At 46.9% G+C, this 19,560-nt stretch overlaps 1 protein-coding gene across 1 annotated transcript in view; it reads right to left on the reverse strand.

Annotated features, from left to right (window-relative positions):
- Positions 1–15,388, reverse strand: part of rps6kal (ribosomal protein S6 kinase a, like) — a 65,010-nt gene extending 49,622 nt beyond the window's left edge. The window contains exons 1-6 of the mRNA XM_045717794.1: positions 14,982–15,388; positions 7,120–7,179; positions 5,349–5,550; positions 3,699–3,779; positions 3,417–3,496; positions 1,206–1,312 (exon numbers count right to left, since the gene is read on the reverse strand). Of these exons, the coding sequence (XP_045573750.1) occupies positions 1,206–1,312; positions 3,417–3,496; positions 3,699–3,779; positions 5,349–5,550; positions 7,120–7,179; positions 14,982–15,044 (593 nt within the window). The 5' untranslated portion in view covers positions 15,045–15,388. The remainder of the gene's footprint in view (positions 1–1,205; positions 1,313–3,416; positions 3,497–3,698; positions 3,780–5,348; positions 5,551–7,119; positions 7,180–14,981) is intronic.
- Between the last annotated feature and the right edge of the window lie 4,172 nt (positions 15,389–19,560).

Consider the following 19,560-nt stretch of genomic DNA (forward strand, 5'->3'; position numbering starts at 1 on the left):
ACCCTAACCCAAGCACTAGCAACACCCCAACCCAATAACTAGCAACACCCTAACCCAAATACTAGCAACACCCTAACCCAAATACTAGCAACACCCTAACCCATTACTAGCAACACCCTAACCCATTACTAGCAACACCCTAACCACCCTATCCCACCACTAGCAACACCCCAACCACCCCTAACCCATCACTAGCAACACCCCAACCACCCTATCCCATTACTAGCAACACCCTAACCACCCCTAACCCATCACTAGCAACACCCCAACCACCCTAACCCAAGCACTAGCAACACCCTAACCCAATCACGAGCAACACCCTAACCCAAATACTAGCAACACCCTAACCCATTACTAGCAACACCCTATCCCACCACTAGCAACACCCCAACCACCCTAACCCAATACTAGCAACACCCTAACCCACTACTAGCAACACATTATCCCATACAAGCAACACCCCAACCACTACTAGCAACACCCCAACCACCCTAACCCAAGCACTAGCAACACCCTAACCCATTACTAGCAACACCCTAACCCATTACTAGCAACACCCTAACCCATTACTAGCAACACCCTAACCACCCTATCCCACCAGTAGCAACACCCCAACCACCCTAACCCATCACTAGCAACACCCCAACCACCCTAACCCATCACTAGCAACACCCCAACCACCCCTAGCCCAACACTAGCAACACCCTAACCCATCACTAGCAACACCCCAACCACCCTAACCCATCACTAGCAACACCCCAACCACCCTAACCCATCACTAGCAACACCCCAACCACCCTAACCCATCACTAGCAACACCCCAACCACCCTAACCCATAACTAGCAACACCCCAACCACCCTAACCCATCACTAGCAACACCCCAACCACCCCTAGCCCATCACTAGCAACACCCCAACCCATCACTAGCAACACCCCAACCACCCTAACCCATCACTAGCAACACCCCAACCACCCCAACCCATCACTAGCAACACCCCAACCACCCTAACCCATCACTAGCAACACCCCAACCACCCCAAGCCCATCACTAGTAACACCCCAACCCATCACTAGTAACACCCCAACCCATCACTAGCAACACCCCAACCCACCACTAGCAACACCCCAACCATGTAGATGAGGGTTTAAATCCCTAGAGTTAGAGGCAGAAAGACTAGGAGGGTCAGGGATTATGGGACATACTTCTCTGGTTTGAGGTCTCTGTAAACTATTCCCAGATGGTGCAGGTGGTCGAGGGCCAGAGCCAGCTCTGCTAGGTAGAATTTCACATCTTCCTCTGTAAACATAACCTAGTGAGAACTGGACACATTTACTGTCTGTTCTGGCCTCGGAGGGAAGAGTCATAGGCAACACAACATTATAACGTCATATTCCTAAATACAGCTAGGCATACACAAAACAATATTATATACATTATATTAATAATACTATTTACACATTTAAATACAGCCATATTCTTTAAATCATTATACACACTCAGTTGGCCGGTTTATTAGGTACACCACCCCCGTTCATGATGATGGTTATCTCCTACAGACAGCGAGTCATGTGGCTTGCTATATAAAGCAGGCAGACAGGCATCAAGCCATTCAGTCACTGTTCGATTGAACATTAGAATGGGACCTAAGCAACTTTGAGCCGGTCTCTTGGCCTTTTTACACACAACAGTGCCTAGGGTTTAGCCGAGAATGGAGCGACAAACCAAAAACACCTAGACAGCAGCAGTCCTGTGGGCGAAAACAGCCCGTTGATGAGGCCAAAGGAGAACGGCTAACAGGCGGGCCACAAACAGGCAAAAAACGGTGGAGTACAACAGTGGTGTGCAGAACAGCATCGCGGGAATGTACAACTCGTCGGTCCTTATCACAGATGGGATATTGCAGCAGACGACCACGCCAGGTTCCAGGCCCCCACACCAGGTTCCAGGACACAACACCACGTTCCAGGTTCCCGGGCCCCCACGCCAGGTTCCCGGGCCCCCACGCCAGGTTCCCGGGCCACCACGCCAGGTTCCCGGGCCCCCACGCCAGGTTCCCGGGCCCCCACGCCAGGTTCCCGGGCCCCCACGCCAGGTTCCCGGGCCCCCACGCCAGGTTCCCGGGCCCCCACGCCAGGTTCCCGGGCCACCACGCCAGGTTCCCGGGCCCCCACGCCAGGTTCCAGGCCCCCACGCCAGGTTCCAGGCCACCACGCCAGGTTCCAGGCCACCACGCCAGGTTCCAGGCCACCACGCCAGGTTCCAGGCCACCACGCCAGGTTCCAGGCCCCCACGCCAGGTTCCAGGCCACCACGCCAGGTTCCAGACCCCCACGCCAGGTTCCAGGCCCCCACGCCAGGTTCCAGACCCCCACGCCAGGTTCCAGACTTATCAGCCAAGCGGGTCCAGTTGGCCGATCACCCCCACGGCGATCAGCCCCCACTGCACGTTCACCCCCACTGGACGCATCACCCCCAGACGTTCAGCCCCCACTGGACCAGGTTCACCCCCACGGACAGATCACCCCCACTGACGTTCACCCACACAGGCCGATCACCCCACGCCAGGTTCCACCCCCACGGCCGGTCACCCACACAGGACGATCACCCACACTGGTCCGATCACCCACACGGACGTTCACCCACACAGGACGATCACCCACACAGGACGATCACCCACACTGACGATCACCCACACTTGACGATCACCCACACTGGACGATCACCCACACTGGACGATCACCCACACTGGACGATCACCCACACTGGACGATCACCCACACAGGACGATCACCCACACTGGACGATCACCCACACAGGACGATCACCCACACAGGACGATCACCCACACAGGACGATCACCCACACAGGACGATCACCCACACAGGACAATCACCCACACAGGACGATCACCCACACAGGACGATCACCCACACTGGACGATCACCCACACTGGACGATCACCCACACAGGACGATCACCCACACAGGACGATCACCCACACTGGACGATCACCCACACAGGACGATCACCCACACTGGACGATTGAGGACTGTAAAAACATTGCCTGGTGCGATAAATCCCGGTTTCGGTCGCATGATGCTGAGCGTCAGGATTCGCCGTAAGCAGTCCATGGCTCCTGCCTGGTATCTACGGTAACAGGCTGGTGGGGGGGGGGGGTGTAATGGTGGGGGGAATGTTTTCCTGGCACACGCTAGCAATGTTTGAACGCCACACCTTGTAGAATCCATGCCCCAAAAAATCCTGACTGCTCTGGAGGCAAAAGGGGATCCTACCCAGTAGTAGATGGGTGTACCTAATAAACTGGCCGATCGAGTGTATATTGAAATGCAGTCAAAAGCAAAGTGGATATTATTTCTATTAATAATAGACGATAGTAGTAGAAAGGTGGCTCACCTCTTTGGATAAACGCGTGAAGACGTCTCCTCCCCTGAGAAAGTCCAGGATTAAATAGAGCTTCCCTTCGGTCTGGAAGGCTGAGAGAGAAGACGCATCAGACACACACACCTCTATAGTCACTACAACGACAGACTAACCATAATGCAACTGGACTATGAAGGGGAGAGAGGGTAGAGGTGAAAGGTCAGGGGTTAAAGATCAGACTAACCATAATGCAACTGGACTATGAAGGGAAGAGAGGGTAGGGGTGAAAGGTCAGGGGTTAAAGATCAGACTAACCGTAGTGCAACTTGACTATGAAGGGGTGGTTGACCTCCACTAAAATGTCTCGCTCCATCTTGGTACGGACTCTGTCCCTGACTGGACAGACAAAGAGAGAGACACAGACACACAGAGACAGACACACACACAGAGACAGACACACACACACACACAGAGACAGACACACACACACACACAGAGACAGACACACACACACACACAGAGACAGACACACACACACACACAGAGACAGACACACACACACACACACACACACACACACACACACACACACACACAGAGACAGACACACACACACACACAGAGACAGACACACACACACACACAGAGAGACAGACACACACACACAGAGAGACAGACACACACACACAGAGAGACAGACACACACACACAGAGAGACAGACACACACACACAGAGAGACAGACACACACACAGACACACACACAGAGAGACAGACACACACACACACACAGGGCGACAGACCGAGGCACAGGGCGACAGACACACACACACACACACACACACACACACACACAGAGAGACACACACACACACAGACACACAGACACACACACACAGAGAGACAGACACACACACAGAGAGACAGACACACACACAGAGAGACAGACACACACACAGAGAGACAGACACACACACACACACAGAGAGACACACACAGAGAGACAGACAGATACACACAGAGAGACACACACAGAGAGACACACACACACACACACACACACAGAGAGACAGACACACACACACAGAGAGACAGACACACACACAGCGAGACAGACACACACACACAGAGAGACAGACACACACACACAGAGAGACAGACACACACACAGCGAGACAGACACACACACAGCGAGACAGACACACACACACACACACACAGAGAGACACACACACAGAGAGACACACACACAGAGAGACAGACAGACACACACACAGAGAGACACACACACAGAGAGACAGACAGACACACACACAGAGAGACAGACACACACACAGAGAGACAGACACACACACAGAGAGAGACAGACAGACACACACACACACACAGAGAGAGACAGACAGACACACACACACACAGAGAGACAGACACACACAGAGAGACAGACACACACACAGAGAGACAGACAGACACACACAGAGAGACAGACAGACACACAGCGAGACAGACACACACACAGAGACAGACAGACACACAGAGAGAGACAGACAGACACACAGAGAGAGACAGACAGACACACAGAGAGAGACAGACAGACACACAGAGAGAGACAGACAGACACACACACACACACAGAGAGACAGACACACAGAGAGAGACAGACACACAGAGAGAGAGACAGACAGACACACACACAGAGAGACAGACACACAGAGAGACACACACACACAGAGACAGACAGACACACACACACACAGAGAGACAGACACACAGAGAGAGACAGACACACAGAGAGAGACAGACAGACACACAGAGACAGACAGACACACAGAGAGAGACAGACAGACACACATGAAATTCCAGACAAACAGGGCCATTAGTTTCTACAATATGATATGCATCTATAAAGCATTGAAGTGAGCTGTCAGAGAGACCGTCTGAGAGAACATGTGAACTGGACTGTTACCTTTCAACGAAGCCTTCTTCAGGACTTTCATTGCATATAACTGCCCCGCGTCCGGACCCATGACCTTCCGGACCAGAAAGACCTTTCCGAATGATCCCTGTCCCAGGACCTTAAGCAACTCAAACTGCCTCGGGTCAGCCTTCTCACAGCCCTCCTTCACATGGTGGGTAATATGGATCTCTGAATAGGACGAAACCTCGTCCTACACACACACACACACACACACACCACTTAGCACTGCTTGTACATACAAAATATATACGCACATACAATCCCTTATTGAAGTAGGTCACCAGTGGTGGGAACATCTGCCCTACAACCGACGGTCAAGCCGTCCGTCTGTCCTCTCCGACTTGGGAGTCAACTTTGACCCTCCTCTGTCCTGTGATGTCCATATAAACCCTATCCTCTCAACGCTCTCCCAGCCAGACACAGAGAAACTAGCCCACACCTAAATCCTTTCCCGGATTGACTACAGCTCTGTTCAGGGTCCTTCTAAAACACTGCATCCCAGTGCAAGAGGAGTCACTACCGTCCCTGGTTCGAATCCAGGCTGTATCACATCCGCCCGTTATTGGGAGTCCCATAGGGCGGCGCACAACTGGCCCAGCGCCTGTCCGGGTTTGGCCTGGGTAGGCCGTCATTGTAAATAAGAATTTGCTCTTAAGTGACTTGACAAGTTAAATAAAGGTTAAATAAAATATAAAATAAATTCTCCAGAATGGTGCAGCCAGAGTCCTGACCAGGACCAAGAAGTCAGCCCACATCACCCCCATCCTTACTGAACTCCAGTGGCCTCCGGTCAGCTAGAGGACAGACTAGAGAATCCTCTAGAATAGAGTGAGGGACCTCTCTGGGCCCTCGCCTTCAGAATCCATCTGAGAGACACCCCATTAAATCCTTTTAAAACGGGACATAAAACCCATTTCTCCAGACTGTTTTTCTTCAAGTCCTAATCTGGAAAGTGCTTTTAGCACCAAGCCTTTCTACTGATTATAAATGTATTCTGTTATTATGGAAGGTTTTATTTTATCCCACAGCGACACATACCCTCCACGTTCCTCACACAGCGACACACACCCTCCACGTTCCTCACACACCCTCCACGTTCCTCACACACCCTCCACGTTCCTCACACACCCATGTTCCTCACACACCCTCCATGTTCCTCACACACCCTCCATGTTCCTCACACACCCTCCATGTTCCTCACACACCCTCCATGTTCCTCACACCCTCCATGTTCCTCACACACCCTCCATGTTCCTCACACACCCTCCATGTTCCTCACACAGCGACACACACCCTCCATGTTCCTCACACACCCTCCATGTTCCTCACACACCCTCCATGTTCCTCACACAGCGACACACACCCTCCACGTTCCTCACACAGCGACACACACCCTCCATGTTCCTCACACACCCTCCATGTTCCTCACACACCCTCCACGTTCCTAACACAGCGACACACACCCTCCACGTTCCTCACACCCCCTCCATGTTCCTCACACACCCTCCATGTTCCTCACACACCCTCCATGTTCCTCACACACCCTCCATGTTCCTCACACACCCTCCACGTTCCTCACACAGTGACACACACCCTCCATGTTCCTCACACACCCTCCATGTTCCTCACACACCCTCCATGTTCCTCACACACCCTCCATGTTCCTCACACACCCTCCATGTTCCTCACACCCTCCATGTTCCTCACACACCCTCCATGTTCCTCACACAGCGACACACACACCCTCCATGTTACTCACACAATGAGTATAAGACTCTCCCTCGTCCATGGGCTCATCCAGGATCTGGTGACCATTGACCTGGAACACACACACAGTAAACAACCAGGTCAACACGATACAAATCACACGTCAACATCTACAGAGCTGACAGACAACACGATGGGAGCGTTCCAGCAGGTCAATTTGGCTAAGTCAGTGACAACTAGAGCTGTTCCCGACAAAATCAAATCTTAAAATCGACCTAAAGTCGCCCGTTCATTCAACCAATCGGACATTTTTAAATGCGTATTTTTCCATATATAGACACAGCCTATGTGTTTAATAAAATCAATTATATGCATTGAGCTTGTCTGATGCTTAAAGCTTATGGTTTGATGAAATGAGACAAATGCTCCAAGAGGGCACTAGAGATCTAGATAACCAGAAGAAAAAAAACCTGACCCAACTATTCTCTCCTCCTGCTGGCTTTCTCAGATTCTGCCATTACTCTCCTGAAGTTGCCGGTAAGAGGCAACACCAGGAGACTGCAGCCTTTCTCATGTGGAACGCCAATTTATCTTACTATTTCACCGATCTGCGTGCCTGCAAGTTATGGTTTTTCATATGTACATTTTTGTGAAAGCTTCATTTAATTGATAACATCTTCATACCTCAAAATCATTGTCATGTGGTTAATCAAAATTATATATAAATCTATATGAAAATGATACTAACCGAAAAATGTACTTCTATTGCCATTGCCAACTACAATGCATTCGGAAAGTATTCAGACCACTTGACTTTTTATACATTTTGTTATGTGTCAGCCTTATTCTAAATTGATTAAATACATTTTGTTCCTCATCTACATGCAATACCCCATAATGACAAAGCGGAAACAGGTTTTTCAACATTTCTGGCAAAATATTTTTTTTAAATGCACCTTAGTATTCAGTCCCTTTGCTATGTGACTCGAAATTGAGCTCAGGTGCATCCTGTTTCCATTGATTATCCTTAATGTTTCTACAACTTGATTGGAGTCCACCTGTGGAAAATTAAATTGACTGGACATGATTTGGGAAAGGCACACACCTGTCTATATAAGGTCCCACAGTTGACAGCGCATGTCAGAGCAAAAACCAATCCATGAGGTCGAAGGAAATGTCCGTAGAGCTCAGAGACAGGATTGTGTCAAGGCACAGATCTGGGGAAGTGTACCAAAAAATGTCTGCAGCATTGAAGAACACAGTGGCCTCAAGAACACAGTGGCCTCCATCATTCTTAAATGGAAGAAGTTTGTAACCACCAAGAATCTTCCTAGAACTGGTCGCCCGGCCAAACTGCGCAATCGGGGGAGAAGGGCCTTGGTCAGGGAGGTGACCAAGAAACCGATGGTCACTATGACAGCACTCCAGAGTTCCTCTGTGGAGATGGGAGAACCTTCCAGAAGGACAACCATTTCCGCAGCACTCCACCAATCAGGCCTTTATGGTAGACTGGCCAGACGGAAGCCACTCCTCAGTAAAAGGCACGACAGCCAGCTTGGAGTTTGACAAAAGGCACCTAAAGGACTCTCAATTAGAAACAAGATTCTGATCTGATGAAACTAAGATTGAACTCTTTGGCCTGAATGCCAAGCGTTACGGCTGGAGGAAAGCTGGCACCATCCCTACAGTGAAGCATGGTGGTGGCAGCATTATGCTGTGGGGATGTTTTTCAGCGGCAGGGACTGGGAGACTAGTCAGGATCGAGGGAAAGATGAACGGAGCAAAGCACAGGGAGACCATTGATGAAAACCTGTTCCAGAGCGCGCAGGACCTCAGACTGGGGTGAAGGTTCACCTTCATACAGGACAATGACCTTAAGCACAAAGCCAAGACAACGCAGGAGTGGCTACGGGACAAGTCTCTGAATGTCCTTGATTGGCCCAGCCAGAGCCCGGACTTGAACCTGATCTAACATCTCTGGAGAGACCTGAAAATAGCTGTGCAGCAACGCTCCCCATCCAACCTGACAGAGCTTGAGAGGATCTTCAGAGAAGAGAAACTCCCCAAATACAGGTGTGACAAGCTTGTAGCGTCATACCCAAGAAGACTTGAGGCTGTAAACGCTGCCAAAGGTGCTTCATCAGAGTACCGAGTGATGGGTCTGAATACTTATATTAATGTGATTTATTTTTATATATACACATTTTGCCCAAATTTCTGAACCTGTTTTTGCTTTGTCATTATAGGGTATTGTGATGTCATTATGGGGTATTGTGATGTCATCATGGGGTATTGTGATGTCATCATGGGGTATTGTGATGTCATCATGGGGTATTGTGATGTCATCATGGGGTATTGTGATGTCATCATGGGGTATTGTGTGTAGATTGATGAAGAAAAACAACTATTTAATCCGTTTTGGAATAAGGCTGTAACGTAACAAAATGTGGAAAAAGTTAAAGGGTCTGAATACTTTCCAAGGGCACTGTAATATTCACTACCGGTCAACAGTTTTAGAACACCTACTCATTCGAGGGTGTTTATTTTTTACTATAGTAGAATAATAGTTTAGACATCAAAACTATGAAATAACACATATGGAATCATGTAGTAACCAATAAAGTGTTAAACAAATCAAAATATATTTTAGATTTGAGTTTCTTCAAATTGCCACTCTTTGCCTTGATGACAGCTATGCACACTCTTGGCATTCTCTCAACCAGCTTCACCTGGAATGCTTTTCCAACAGTCTTGAAGGAGTACCCACATATGCTGAGCACTTATTGGCTGCTTTCCCTTCACTCTGCGGTCCGACTCATCCCAAACCATCTAAATTTGGTGGAGGTGGGGGGATTGAAGGCCAGGTCATCTGATGCAGCACGACATCACTCTGCTTCTTGGTCAAATAGCCCTTACACAGCCTGGAGGTGTGCTGGGTCATTGCCCTGTTGAAAAACAAATACTAAGCCCAAACCAGATGGGATGGCGTATTGCTGCAAAATGCTGTGGTAGCCATGCTGGTTAAGTGTGCTTGAATAATAAATAAATCACTTGACACTGTCACCAGCAAAGCACGCCCATCACACCTCCTCCTCCATGCTTCACAGTTGGAACCACACATGCAGAGATCATCTGTTTACCCACACCGCATCTCACAAAGACACGGTGGTTGGAACCAAAAATCTCAAATTTGGACTCCAGACCAAAGGACAAATTTCCACCGGTCTAAAATCCATTGCTCGTGTTTCTTGGCCCAAGCAAGTCTCTTCTTCTTATTGGTGTCCTTTAGTTGTGGTTTCTTTGCAGCAATTTGACCATGAAGGCCTGACTCACAGTCTCCTCTGAATAGTTGATGTTGAGATGTGTCTGTTACTTGAACTCTGAAGCATTTATTTGGGCTGCAATTTCTGAGGTTGGTAACTGAACTTATCCTCTGCAGCAGGGGTAACTCTGGGTCTTCTATTCCTGTGGTGGTCCTCATGAGAGCCAGTTTTATCACCAGTCTCAACGTCAACAGTGAAGAGACGAACCCCGGGATGCTGGCCTTCTAGGCAAAGTTGCAAAGAAAAAGCCATATCTCAGACTGGTCAATAAAAAAAAATTATTAAGATGGGCAAAAGAACACAGACACTGGACAGAGGAACTCTGCCTAGAAGGCCAGCATCCCGGAGTCGCCTCTTCACTGTTGACATTGAGACTGGTGTTTTGCGGGAACTATTTAATGAAGCTGCCAGTTGAGGACTTGTGAGGCGTCTGTTTCTCAAACTAGACACTCTAATGTCCTTGTCCTCTTGCTCAGTTGTGCACCAGGGCCTCCCACTCCTCTTTCTATTCTGGTTAGAGCCAGTTTGCGCTGTTCTGTGAAGGGAGTAGTACACAGCGTTGTACAAGTTCTTCAGTTTCTTGAAAATTTCTCGCATGGAATAGCCTTCATTTCTCAGAACAAGAATAAACTGACGAGTTTCAGAAGAAAGTTATTTGTTTCTGGCCATTTTGAGCCTGTAATCAAACCCACAAACGCTGATGCTCCAGATACTCAACTAGTCTAAAGATGGCCAGTTGTATTGCTTCTTTAATCAGCACAACAGTTTTCAGCTGTGCTAACATAATTGCAAAAGGGTTTTCTAATGATCAATTAGCCTTTTAAAATGATAAACTTGGATTAGCTAACACAACGTGCCATAGGAACACAGGAGTGATGGTTGCTGATAATGGGGATCTGTACGCCTATGTAGATATTCCATTAAAAGAAAATCAATCTTTGGGGTTAAATGTGTAAAAAATATTGATACTTCAAAACCGTGTATCTTATTTATTTTCCGACTGTCCTTTTCCCCATTTCTGAATGTGTTATTCAATGCGTTTCTATGGGGTTTAGTAGAATTCTTTTTCCATTTTTTTGATACCTAAAAGGGTCCTAAAATTCTAAATCAAACAACTAAATGATCCATAGTATGACTATCTTAAAACAATTCCATACGTCAGCTTAGCATCCTCCCCTTCTCCAAGGTTTTATACTGTAAAGAATGAACACTGTCTCGGTCTACACAGCTATACATCTGGAAGGACGAGCAGTGTTTTCTGTAAGTACATGCTTTAGCAGAAGGAGCTCTATGTTGGCTTCCTCTGGTACATTGTAATGCCTCGATTCCATCTGAATTACACAGTAAATTATTGAAAACTTAATCAACTTCACCTCCCAAATGAGAAAACTTAGTTGTGGTATTGTGTAAAAAGATATGACTTCACAATTTAAATGGCTGAAAATGTATAAATTGAATTTATTGCTAGTTGTTTAGGGTATTGTTAAGGTCTGTATCATCAGGACTAATTCAGAAGAGAACATTAAACCTCGACATTTATCCTGTCTACTCTGGAGATTAGTCATATTTATAGTCCTACTGCAAGATATGTATTGCCACAATGATGTTTGTACTTCAAATTATGCATTTTATTTTTGTATTTAAAAAGACCACATAACCTCAAAAAATACAACTCTACCGGAAACCCAAGACACTACTATCCTTTAAATACAACAGCCTCCACCGGCCTCTACTATCCTTTAAATACACCAGCCTCTACCAGATACACCAGGCTCTACTAGCCTCTACCAGATACACCAGCCTCCACGGGCCTCTACTATCCTTTAAATACACCGGCCTCTACTATCCTTTAAATACACCAGCCTCTACCAGATACACCAGGCTCTACTAGCCTCTACCAGATACACCAGCCTCCACCGGCCTCTACTATCCTTTAAATACACCGGCCTCTACTATCCTTTAAATACACCGGCCTCTACTGTCCTTTAAATACACCTTTCTCTACTATCCTTTAAATACACCAGCCTCTACCGGCCTCTACCAGATACACCAGGCTCTACCGGCCTCTACCAGATACACCAGCCTCTACCAGATACACCAGCCTCTACTAGCCTCTACCAGGTACACCAGCCTCCACCAGCCTCTACTATCCTCTACCAGATACACCAGCATCTACTAGCCTCTACCAGGTACACCAGCATCTACTAGCCTCTACCAGATACACCAGCCTCTACTATCTTCTACCAGATACACCAGCCTCCACTAGATACACCAGTCTCCACCAGATACACCATACTCTACTAGCCTCTACCAGGTACCCCAGCCTCTACTAAACTCTTCCAGATACACCAGCCTCTTCTAACCTCTTCCAGATACACCAGCCTCTACCAGATACACCAGCCTCTACCAGATACACCAGCCTCTACTAACCTCTTCCAGATACACCAGCCTCTACTGTGATCTACTCACTTCTCTTTCTCTCATCTCCGTCCTTGAACCAAATAATCATGATATAGTCCTAGTTCTGTTAGGTAAGCATATTTAGCATTTTACACCTCGTTGAGAAGGTTTATGGTGAACTGTCTATCCACAAGACAATGGTTATCATTAGCATCGCTACCTGACTACATACAGACTGATAGACTGACAGATTGCTGCAAATTCATTGGCAGATATTGTGTTGCATTTGTCTTTTTAAGCCAATAGTTGCTAACCAGGGTTGGAATAATGTCATGTGGCCGACTCGAACAACCCTAACCCTTTCACTCAGCCTGACAACCCTAACCCTTTCACTCAGCCTGACTCTCTGACAACCCTAACCCTTTCACCCAGCCTGACAACCCTAACCCTTTCACCCAGCCTGACCCTCTGAAACCAATAGAGACTGGTGCTCAACATACACCACACACAAACCAGGCAGGCAATCTGTAGATCAATACAAACAGGCAGGTAGACAGGCAGGTAGACAGGCAGGCAGAGACAGGCTGGCGGAGACTAAAACAATATGTAGATCCATACAGACAGAAAAGATATTCCCAGAAAAACAACTGGATTCCTGCTGCCTGGTCGGCACATCACAACACAGCTTTTCAGACATGACCAGTCCTAATCTTTTGCAGAGTTACTGTGTAGCTAAACCCTTGATCAAGACTTTGTTCTATTACATTACACCTAAGAGTCTTCTGTAGGGGGGAGTTTTGTTAAGATCCCCAACGCTTGATCTGAACATTAACATGCATCACATGTGGAATGGTACTGGAAGCATATCATGTATATTTCATATATATATATATATATATATATATTTTTTTATATATATATTTTTTTTTTGTGTGTATTATTATTATTACTACTTTTCACCTTTATTTAACCAGGTAGGCCAGTTGAGAACAAGTTCTCATTTGCAACTGCGACCTGGCCAAGATAAAGCAAAGCAGTTCAACACATACAACAACACAGAGTTACACATGGAATAAACAAAACATACAGTTAATAATACAGTAGAACAAAAGAAAACAAAAAGTCTATATACAGTGAGTGGAAATGAGGTAAGATAAGACAATAAATAGGCCACGGTGGCAAAGTAATTACAATATAGCAATTAAACACTGGAATGGTAGATGTGCAGAAGATGAATGTGCAAGTAGAGATACTGGGGTGCAAAGGAGTAAGATAAATAAATAAATATATACAGTATGGGGATGAGGTAGGTAGGTACAAGTAAAGTAAAGAAAAAGTAAAACATTTTTGTTGCATTTTAGCTAACTCTACCTCTTACCTAATTCTCATAACAAGTCAAATCTGACGTTAATTTGACATAATCTGGATCCCTTCTAGCCATGATGACCGCCAACCAGCTAGCTAGCTATCCAGCTCTGTCTGACTGTTGCCGTGGGACCAGTGACTGCTAACAGCTACAATGCTAACTAGCAGCTAGCCGCTAACAGATACAATGCTAACTAGCCGCTAACAGCTACAATGCTAACTAGCCGCTAACAGCTACAATGCTAACTAGCCGCTAGCAGTTAGCTGTTGCTACAACGTAAACACTAGCGCATTACAGTTTAATGTCTGGTCAACAGTCCCCAGCACGTCAAAACACTCGGATAGTTTACCTAGCAAAAACAAAAAAAATCGATTTAGTTAGACTGACTTTATAGTTAACGCAGTGACAGAACACCAGCTGTCGGATATTTGTAGCGTTACTAGTTAGCCTGCTAAATAAATGAACAAAAAAATAATCAGCTAGCTAACATCCACTCGAGGACCGAAGGAACTGATGGAAACAAAACGTTTGAACCGTTTCAACAGCTTGGTAAACAAAAGGTGTAAACAACCCAATATGAACCCGATACATTTCATCAAGGAAAACTACAGTTGCTGCCTCAAAATAAACACAGTTCGCATAAATAAAATGGAATAAGCAGATAGCTAGCCAGCTAGTTTAGCAACACCACTAGCATTAGCCTAGTTAGCTGCTCCTTTAGCATGCATGTTGTCTCACCATTATATAGTTTCAGTCGCAATTTCATACATTGCTGGGACATAAACAGCCATACATCCCATGCAGAAGCTATAATAGTGAACTAACCTCACTACTAACGCTGGTCACCTCCATTTTGTCCCAGGGTTCGTGCGGCTGGGAGAACGGCATCGTAGTCGGAGATAGACTGCCTCTCCAAGCCGAATTCCCCCCCCGCTGATAACCCACCGGAGATTCTGCCTTCACGGTCTGGCACGAGACAGATCTGGGTCACCGGCGCCTACTGCCCGGGGATGATCAGACACCGGGGTCGGGACAGTTTGTTTGACAGGACCATATGGCAACCGATCTTACGTTCTTCTCCCATAGATGAATATGGGCGTCTCTATCCTCAGCATCAATGCACTGAGAGGCCATTGACGTAGCTCTGACGCAATTCAGTTAAGGATTTCCCCCATAATAGGCAAACAAACAAAGCAGGGAGAGGAGAGCAGAGGGGAAGAGGAAAGAAGAGAAGTGCAGAGGGGGAGAGGAAAGGAGAATAGCAGAGGGGGAGGGGAAAGGAGAGAAGGGCAGAGCAGAGGGGGGGAGGAAAGGAGAGAAGTGCAGAGGGGGAGAGGAAAGGAGAATAGCAGAGGGGGAGGGGAAAGGAGAGAAGGGCAGAGCAGAGGGGGGGAGGAAAGGAGTGGGAGAGAGGGAGATAGGAAAGGAGAGGGAGAGAGGAAAGGAGAGCAGAGGATGATGAGAGCAGAGGGGGAGAGGAAAGGAGAACAGAAGAGGAGGAGGAGGAGAACAGAGGGGAGATGAGGAGGAGGAGGAGAACAGAGGGGGAGAGGAGGAGGAGGAGAGCAGAGGGGGAGAGGAAAGGAGGGGAGAGAGGAAATGAAGGGAAGGAAAGGAGAGGGGTAGAGGAAAGGAGAGCAGAAGAGGGGAAAGGAGAGGTGAGGGAGAAGAGGAGAGGGGTAGAGGAAAGGAGAGCAGAAGAGGGGAAAGGAGAGGTGAGGGAGAAGAGGAGGATAGGAAATGAGGTGAAGGAGGAGAGGAGGAGGAGAGGAAAAGAAGGAGAGACGAGGGAGAAGCCCGGGGGGCATCATACTATGTAGCTAGACATTAGAGCAGTCAAGATTAGAAATGGCAGTGTGTAACAATGATGGCTACAAGGCATGGTGATGTTATCGTCCAGGCTCTTTGATGGATCGAAGTTACAATGTAATTGCACCAATCACATCCATATATATGTATTACAGTACCTCCTGTATCTCTCTATTCAGCTTCAGAACAGGACAACAAGAACAAACCATGAAATCGTGCTTGATGTACCAACTTCATTGTAAATGCCAAAGGAGAACTTTGTAGTATAGTAAAGGGCTAGGTCTAGGCCTACTAGTGTTAGTATAGTAAAGGGCTACAAGGCAATTTTCTAGATGCTTATCAAATCAAATGAAATGTATTTATATAGCCCTTCTTACATCAGCTGATATCTCAAAGTGCTGTACAGAAACCCAGCCTAAAACCCCAAACAGCAAGCAATGCAGGTGTAGAAGCACGGTGGCTAGGAAAAACTCCCTAGGAAAAACTCCCTACAAAGGCCAAAAACCTAGGAAGAAACCTAGAGAGGAACCAGGCTATGAGGGGTGGCCAGTCCTCTTCTGGCTGTGCCAGATGGAGATTATAACAGCACATGGCCAAGATGTTCAAATGTTCATAAATGACCAGCATTGTCAAATAATAATAATCATAGTAGTTGTCGAGGGTGCAACAAGTAAGCAACTCAGGAGTAAATGTCAGTTGGCTTTTTCATAGCCGATCTTTGAGAGTATCTCTACCGCTCCTGCTGTCTCTAGAGAGTTGAAAACAGCAGGTCTGGGACAGGTAGCACGTCCGGTGAACAGGTCAGGGTTCCATAGCTGCAGGCAGAACAGTTGAAACTGGAGCAGCAGCACGGCCAGGTAGTCCTGAGGCATGGTCCTAGGGCTCAGGTCCTCCGAGAGAGAGAAAGAAAGAGAGAATTAGAGAGAGCATATTTAAATTCACACAGGACACCGGATAAGACAAGAGAAATACTCCAGATATAACAGACTGACCCTAGCCCCCCGACACATAAACTACTGCAGCATAAATACTGGAGGCTGAGACAGGAGGGATCAGGAGACACTGTGGCCCCATCCGATGACACCCCCGGACAGGGCCTAACAGGCAGCATATAACCCCACCCACTTTGCCAAAGCACAGCCCCCACACCACTAGAGGGATGTCTCCAACCACCAACTTACCATCCTGAGACAAGGCCGAGTATAGCCCATGAAAATCTCCCCCATAGCACAACCCAAGGGGGGGGGGGGGGCGCCAACCCAGACAGGAAGACCACGTCAGTGACTCAACCCACTCAAGTGACGCACCCCTCTCAGGGACGACATGGAAGAACACCAGTAAGCCAGTGACTCAGCCCCTGTAATAGGGTTAGAGGCAGAGAATCCCAGTGGAAAGAGGGGAACCGGCCAGGCAGAGACAGCAAGGGCGGTTTGTTGCTCCAGCCTTTCCGTTCACCTTCACACCCCTGGGCCAGACTATACTCAATCATAGGACCTACTGAAGAGATGAGTCTTCAGTAAAGACTTAAAGGTTGAGACTGAGTCTGCGTCTTTCACAAGGGTAGGCAGACCATTCCATAAAATGGAGCTCTATAGGAGAAAGCCCTGCCTCCAGCTGTTTGCATAGAAATTATAGGGACAATTAGGAGGCCCGCGTCTTGTGACCGTAGGACCAAATCGGTGAGATAGGTAGTAGCAAGCCCATGTAATGCTTTGTAGGTTAGCAGTAAAACCTTGAAATCAGCCCTTGCCTTAACAGGAAGCCAGTGTAGGAGGCTTGCACTGGAGTAATATGATCCAATTTTTAGGTTCTAGTCAGGATTCTAGCAGCCGTATTTAGCACTAACTGAAGTTTATTTAGTGCTTTGTCCGGGTAGCCGGAAAGTAGAGCATTGCAGTAGTCCAACCTAGAAGTAACAAAAGCATGGATTAATTTTTCTGCATCATTTTTGGACAGAAAGTGTCTGATTTTTGCAATGTTACGTAGATGGAAAAAAGCTGTCCTTGAAACAGTCTTGATATGTTCTTCAAAAGAGAGATCAGTGTCCAGAATAACGCCGAGGTCCTTCACAGTTTTATTTGAGACGACTGTACAACCATCCAGATTAATTGTCAGATTCAACAGAAGATCTCTTTGTTTCTTGGGACCTTGAACAAGCATCTCTGTTTTGCCCGAGTTTAAAAGTAGAAAGTTTGCAGCCATCCACTTCCTTATGTCTGAAACACAGGCTTCTAGGGAGGGCAATTTTGGGGCTTCACCATGTTTCATTGAAATGTACAGCTGTGTGTCATCCGCATCGCAGTGAAATTTAACATTATGTTTTCGAATGACATCCCCAAGAGGTAAAATATATAGTGAAAACAATAGTGGTCCTAAAACGGAACCTTGAGGAACACCGAAATTTACATTTGATTTGTCAGAGGACAAACCATTCACAGAGACAAACTAATATCTTTCCGACAGATAAGATCTAAACCAGGCCAGAACTTGTCCATGTAGACCAATTTGGGTTTCCAATCTCTCCAAAAGAATGTGGTGATCGATGGTATCAAAAGCAGCACTAAGATCTAGGAGCATGAGGACAGATGCAGAGCCTCGGTCTGACGTCATTAAAAGGTCATTTACCACCTTCACAAGTGCAGTCTCAGTGCTATGATGGGGGCTAAAACCAGACTGAAGCGTTTCGTATACATTGTTTGTCTTCGGGACGGCAGTGAGTTGCTGCGCAACAGCTTTTTCCATTTTTTTTGAGAGGAATGGGAGATTCGATAAAGGCCGATAGTTTTTTATAATTTCTGGGTCAAGATTTGAGTTTTTCAGGAGAGGCTTTATTACTGCCAATTTTAGTGAGCTTGGTACACATCCGGTGGATAGAGAGCCGTTTATTATGTTCAACATAGGAGGGCCAAGCACAGGAAGCAGCTCTTTCAGTAGTTTAGTTGGAATAGGGTCCAGTATGCAGCTTGAAGGTTTGGAGGCCATGATTATTTTCATCATTGTGTCAAGAGATATAGTACTAAAATACTTTAGTGTCTCCCTTGATCCTAGGTCCTGGCAGTGTTGTGCAGACTCAGGACAACGGAGCTTTGGAGGAATACGCAGATTTAAAGAGGAGTCTGTAATTTGCTTTCTAATGATCATGATCTTTTCCTCAAAGAAGTTCATAAATGTATTACTGCTGAAGTGAAAGCCATCCTCTCTTGGGGAATGCTGCTTTTTAGTTAGTATCAAAAATACATTTTTGATTGTTCTTATTTTCCTCAATTAAGTTGGAAAAATAGGATGATCGAGCAGCAGTAAGGGCTCTTCGATACTGCACGGTACTGTCTTTCCAAGCTAGTCGGAAGACTTCCAGTTTGGTGTGGCGCCATTTCCGTTCCAATTTTCTGGAAGCTTGCTTCAGAGCTCATGCATTTTCTGTATACCAGGGAGCTAGTTTCTTATGACAAATGTTTTTAGTTTTTAGGGGTGCAACTGCATCTAGGGTATTGCGCAAGGTTAAATTGAGTTCCTCAGTTAGGTGGTTAACTGATTTTTGTCCTCTGACGTCCTTGGGTAGGCGGACGGAGTCTGGAAGGGCATCAAGGAATCTTTG

This window comes from Salmo salar, chromosome ssa05 (assembly GCF_905237065.1).
Source record: "Salmo salar chromosome ssa05, Ssal_v3.1, whole genome shotgun sequence".
NCBI classification, from domain to species: domain Eukaryota; kingdom Metazoa; phylum Chordata; class Actinopteri; order Salmoniformes; family Salmonidae; genus Salmo; species Salmo salar.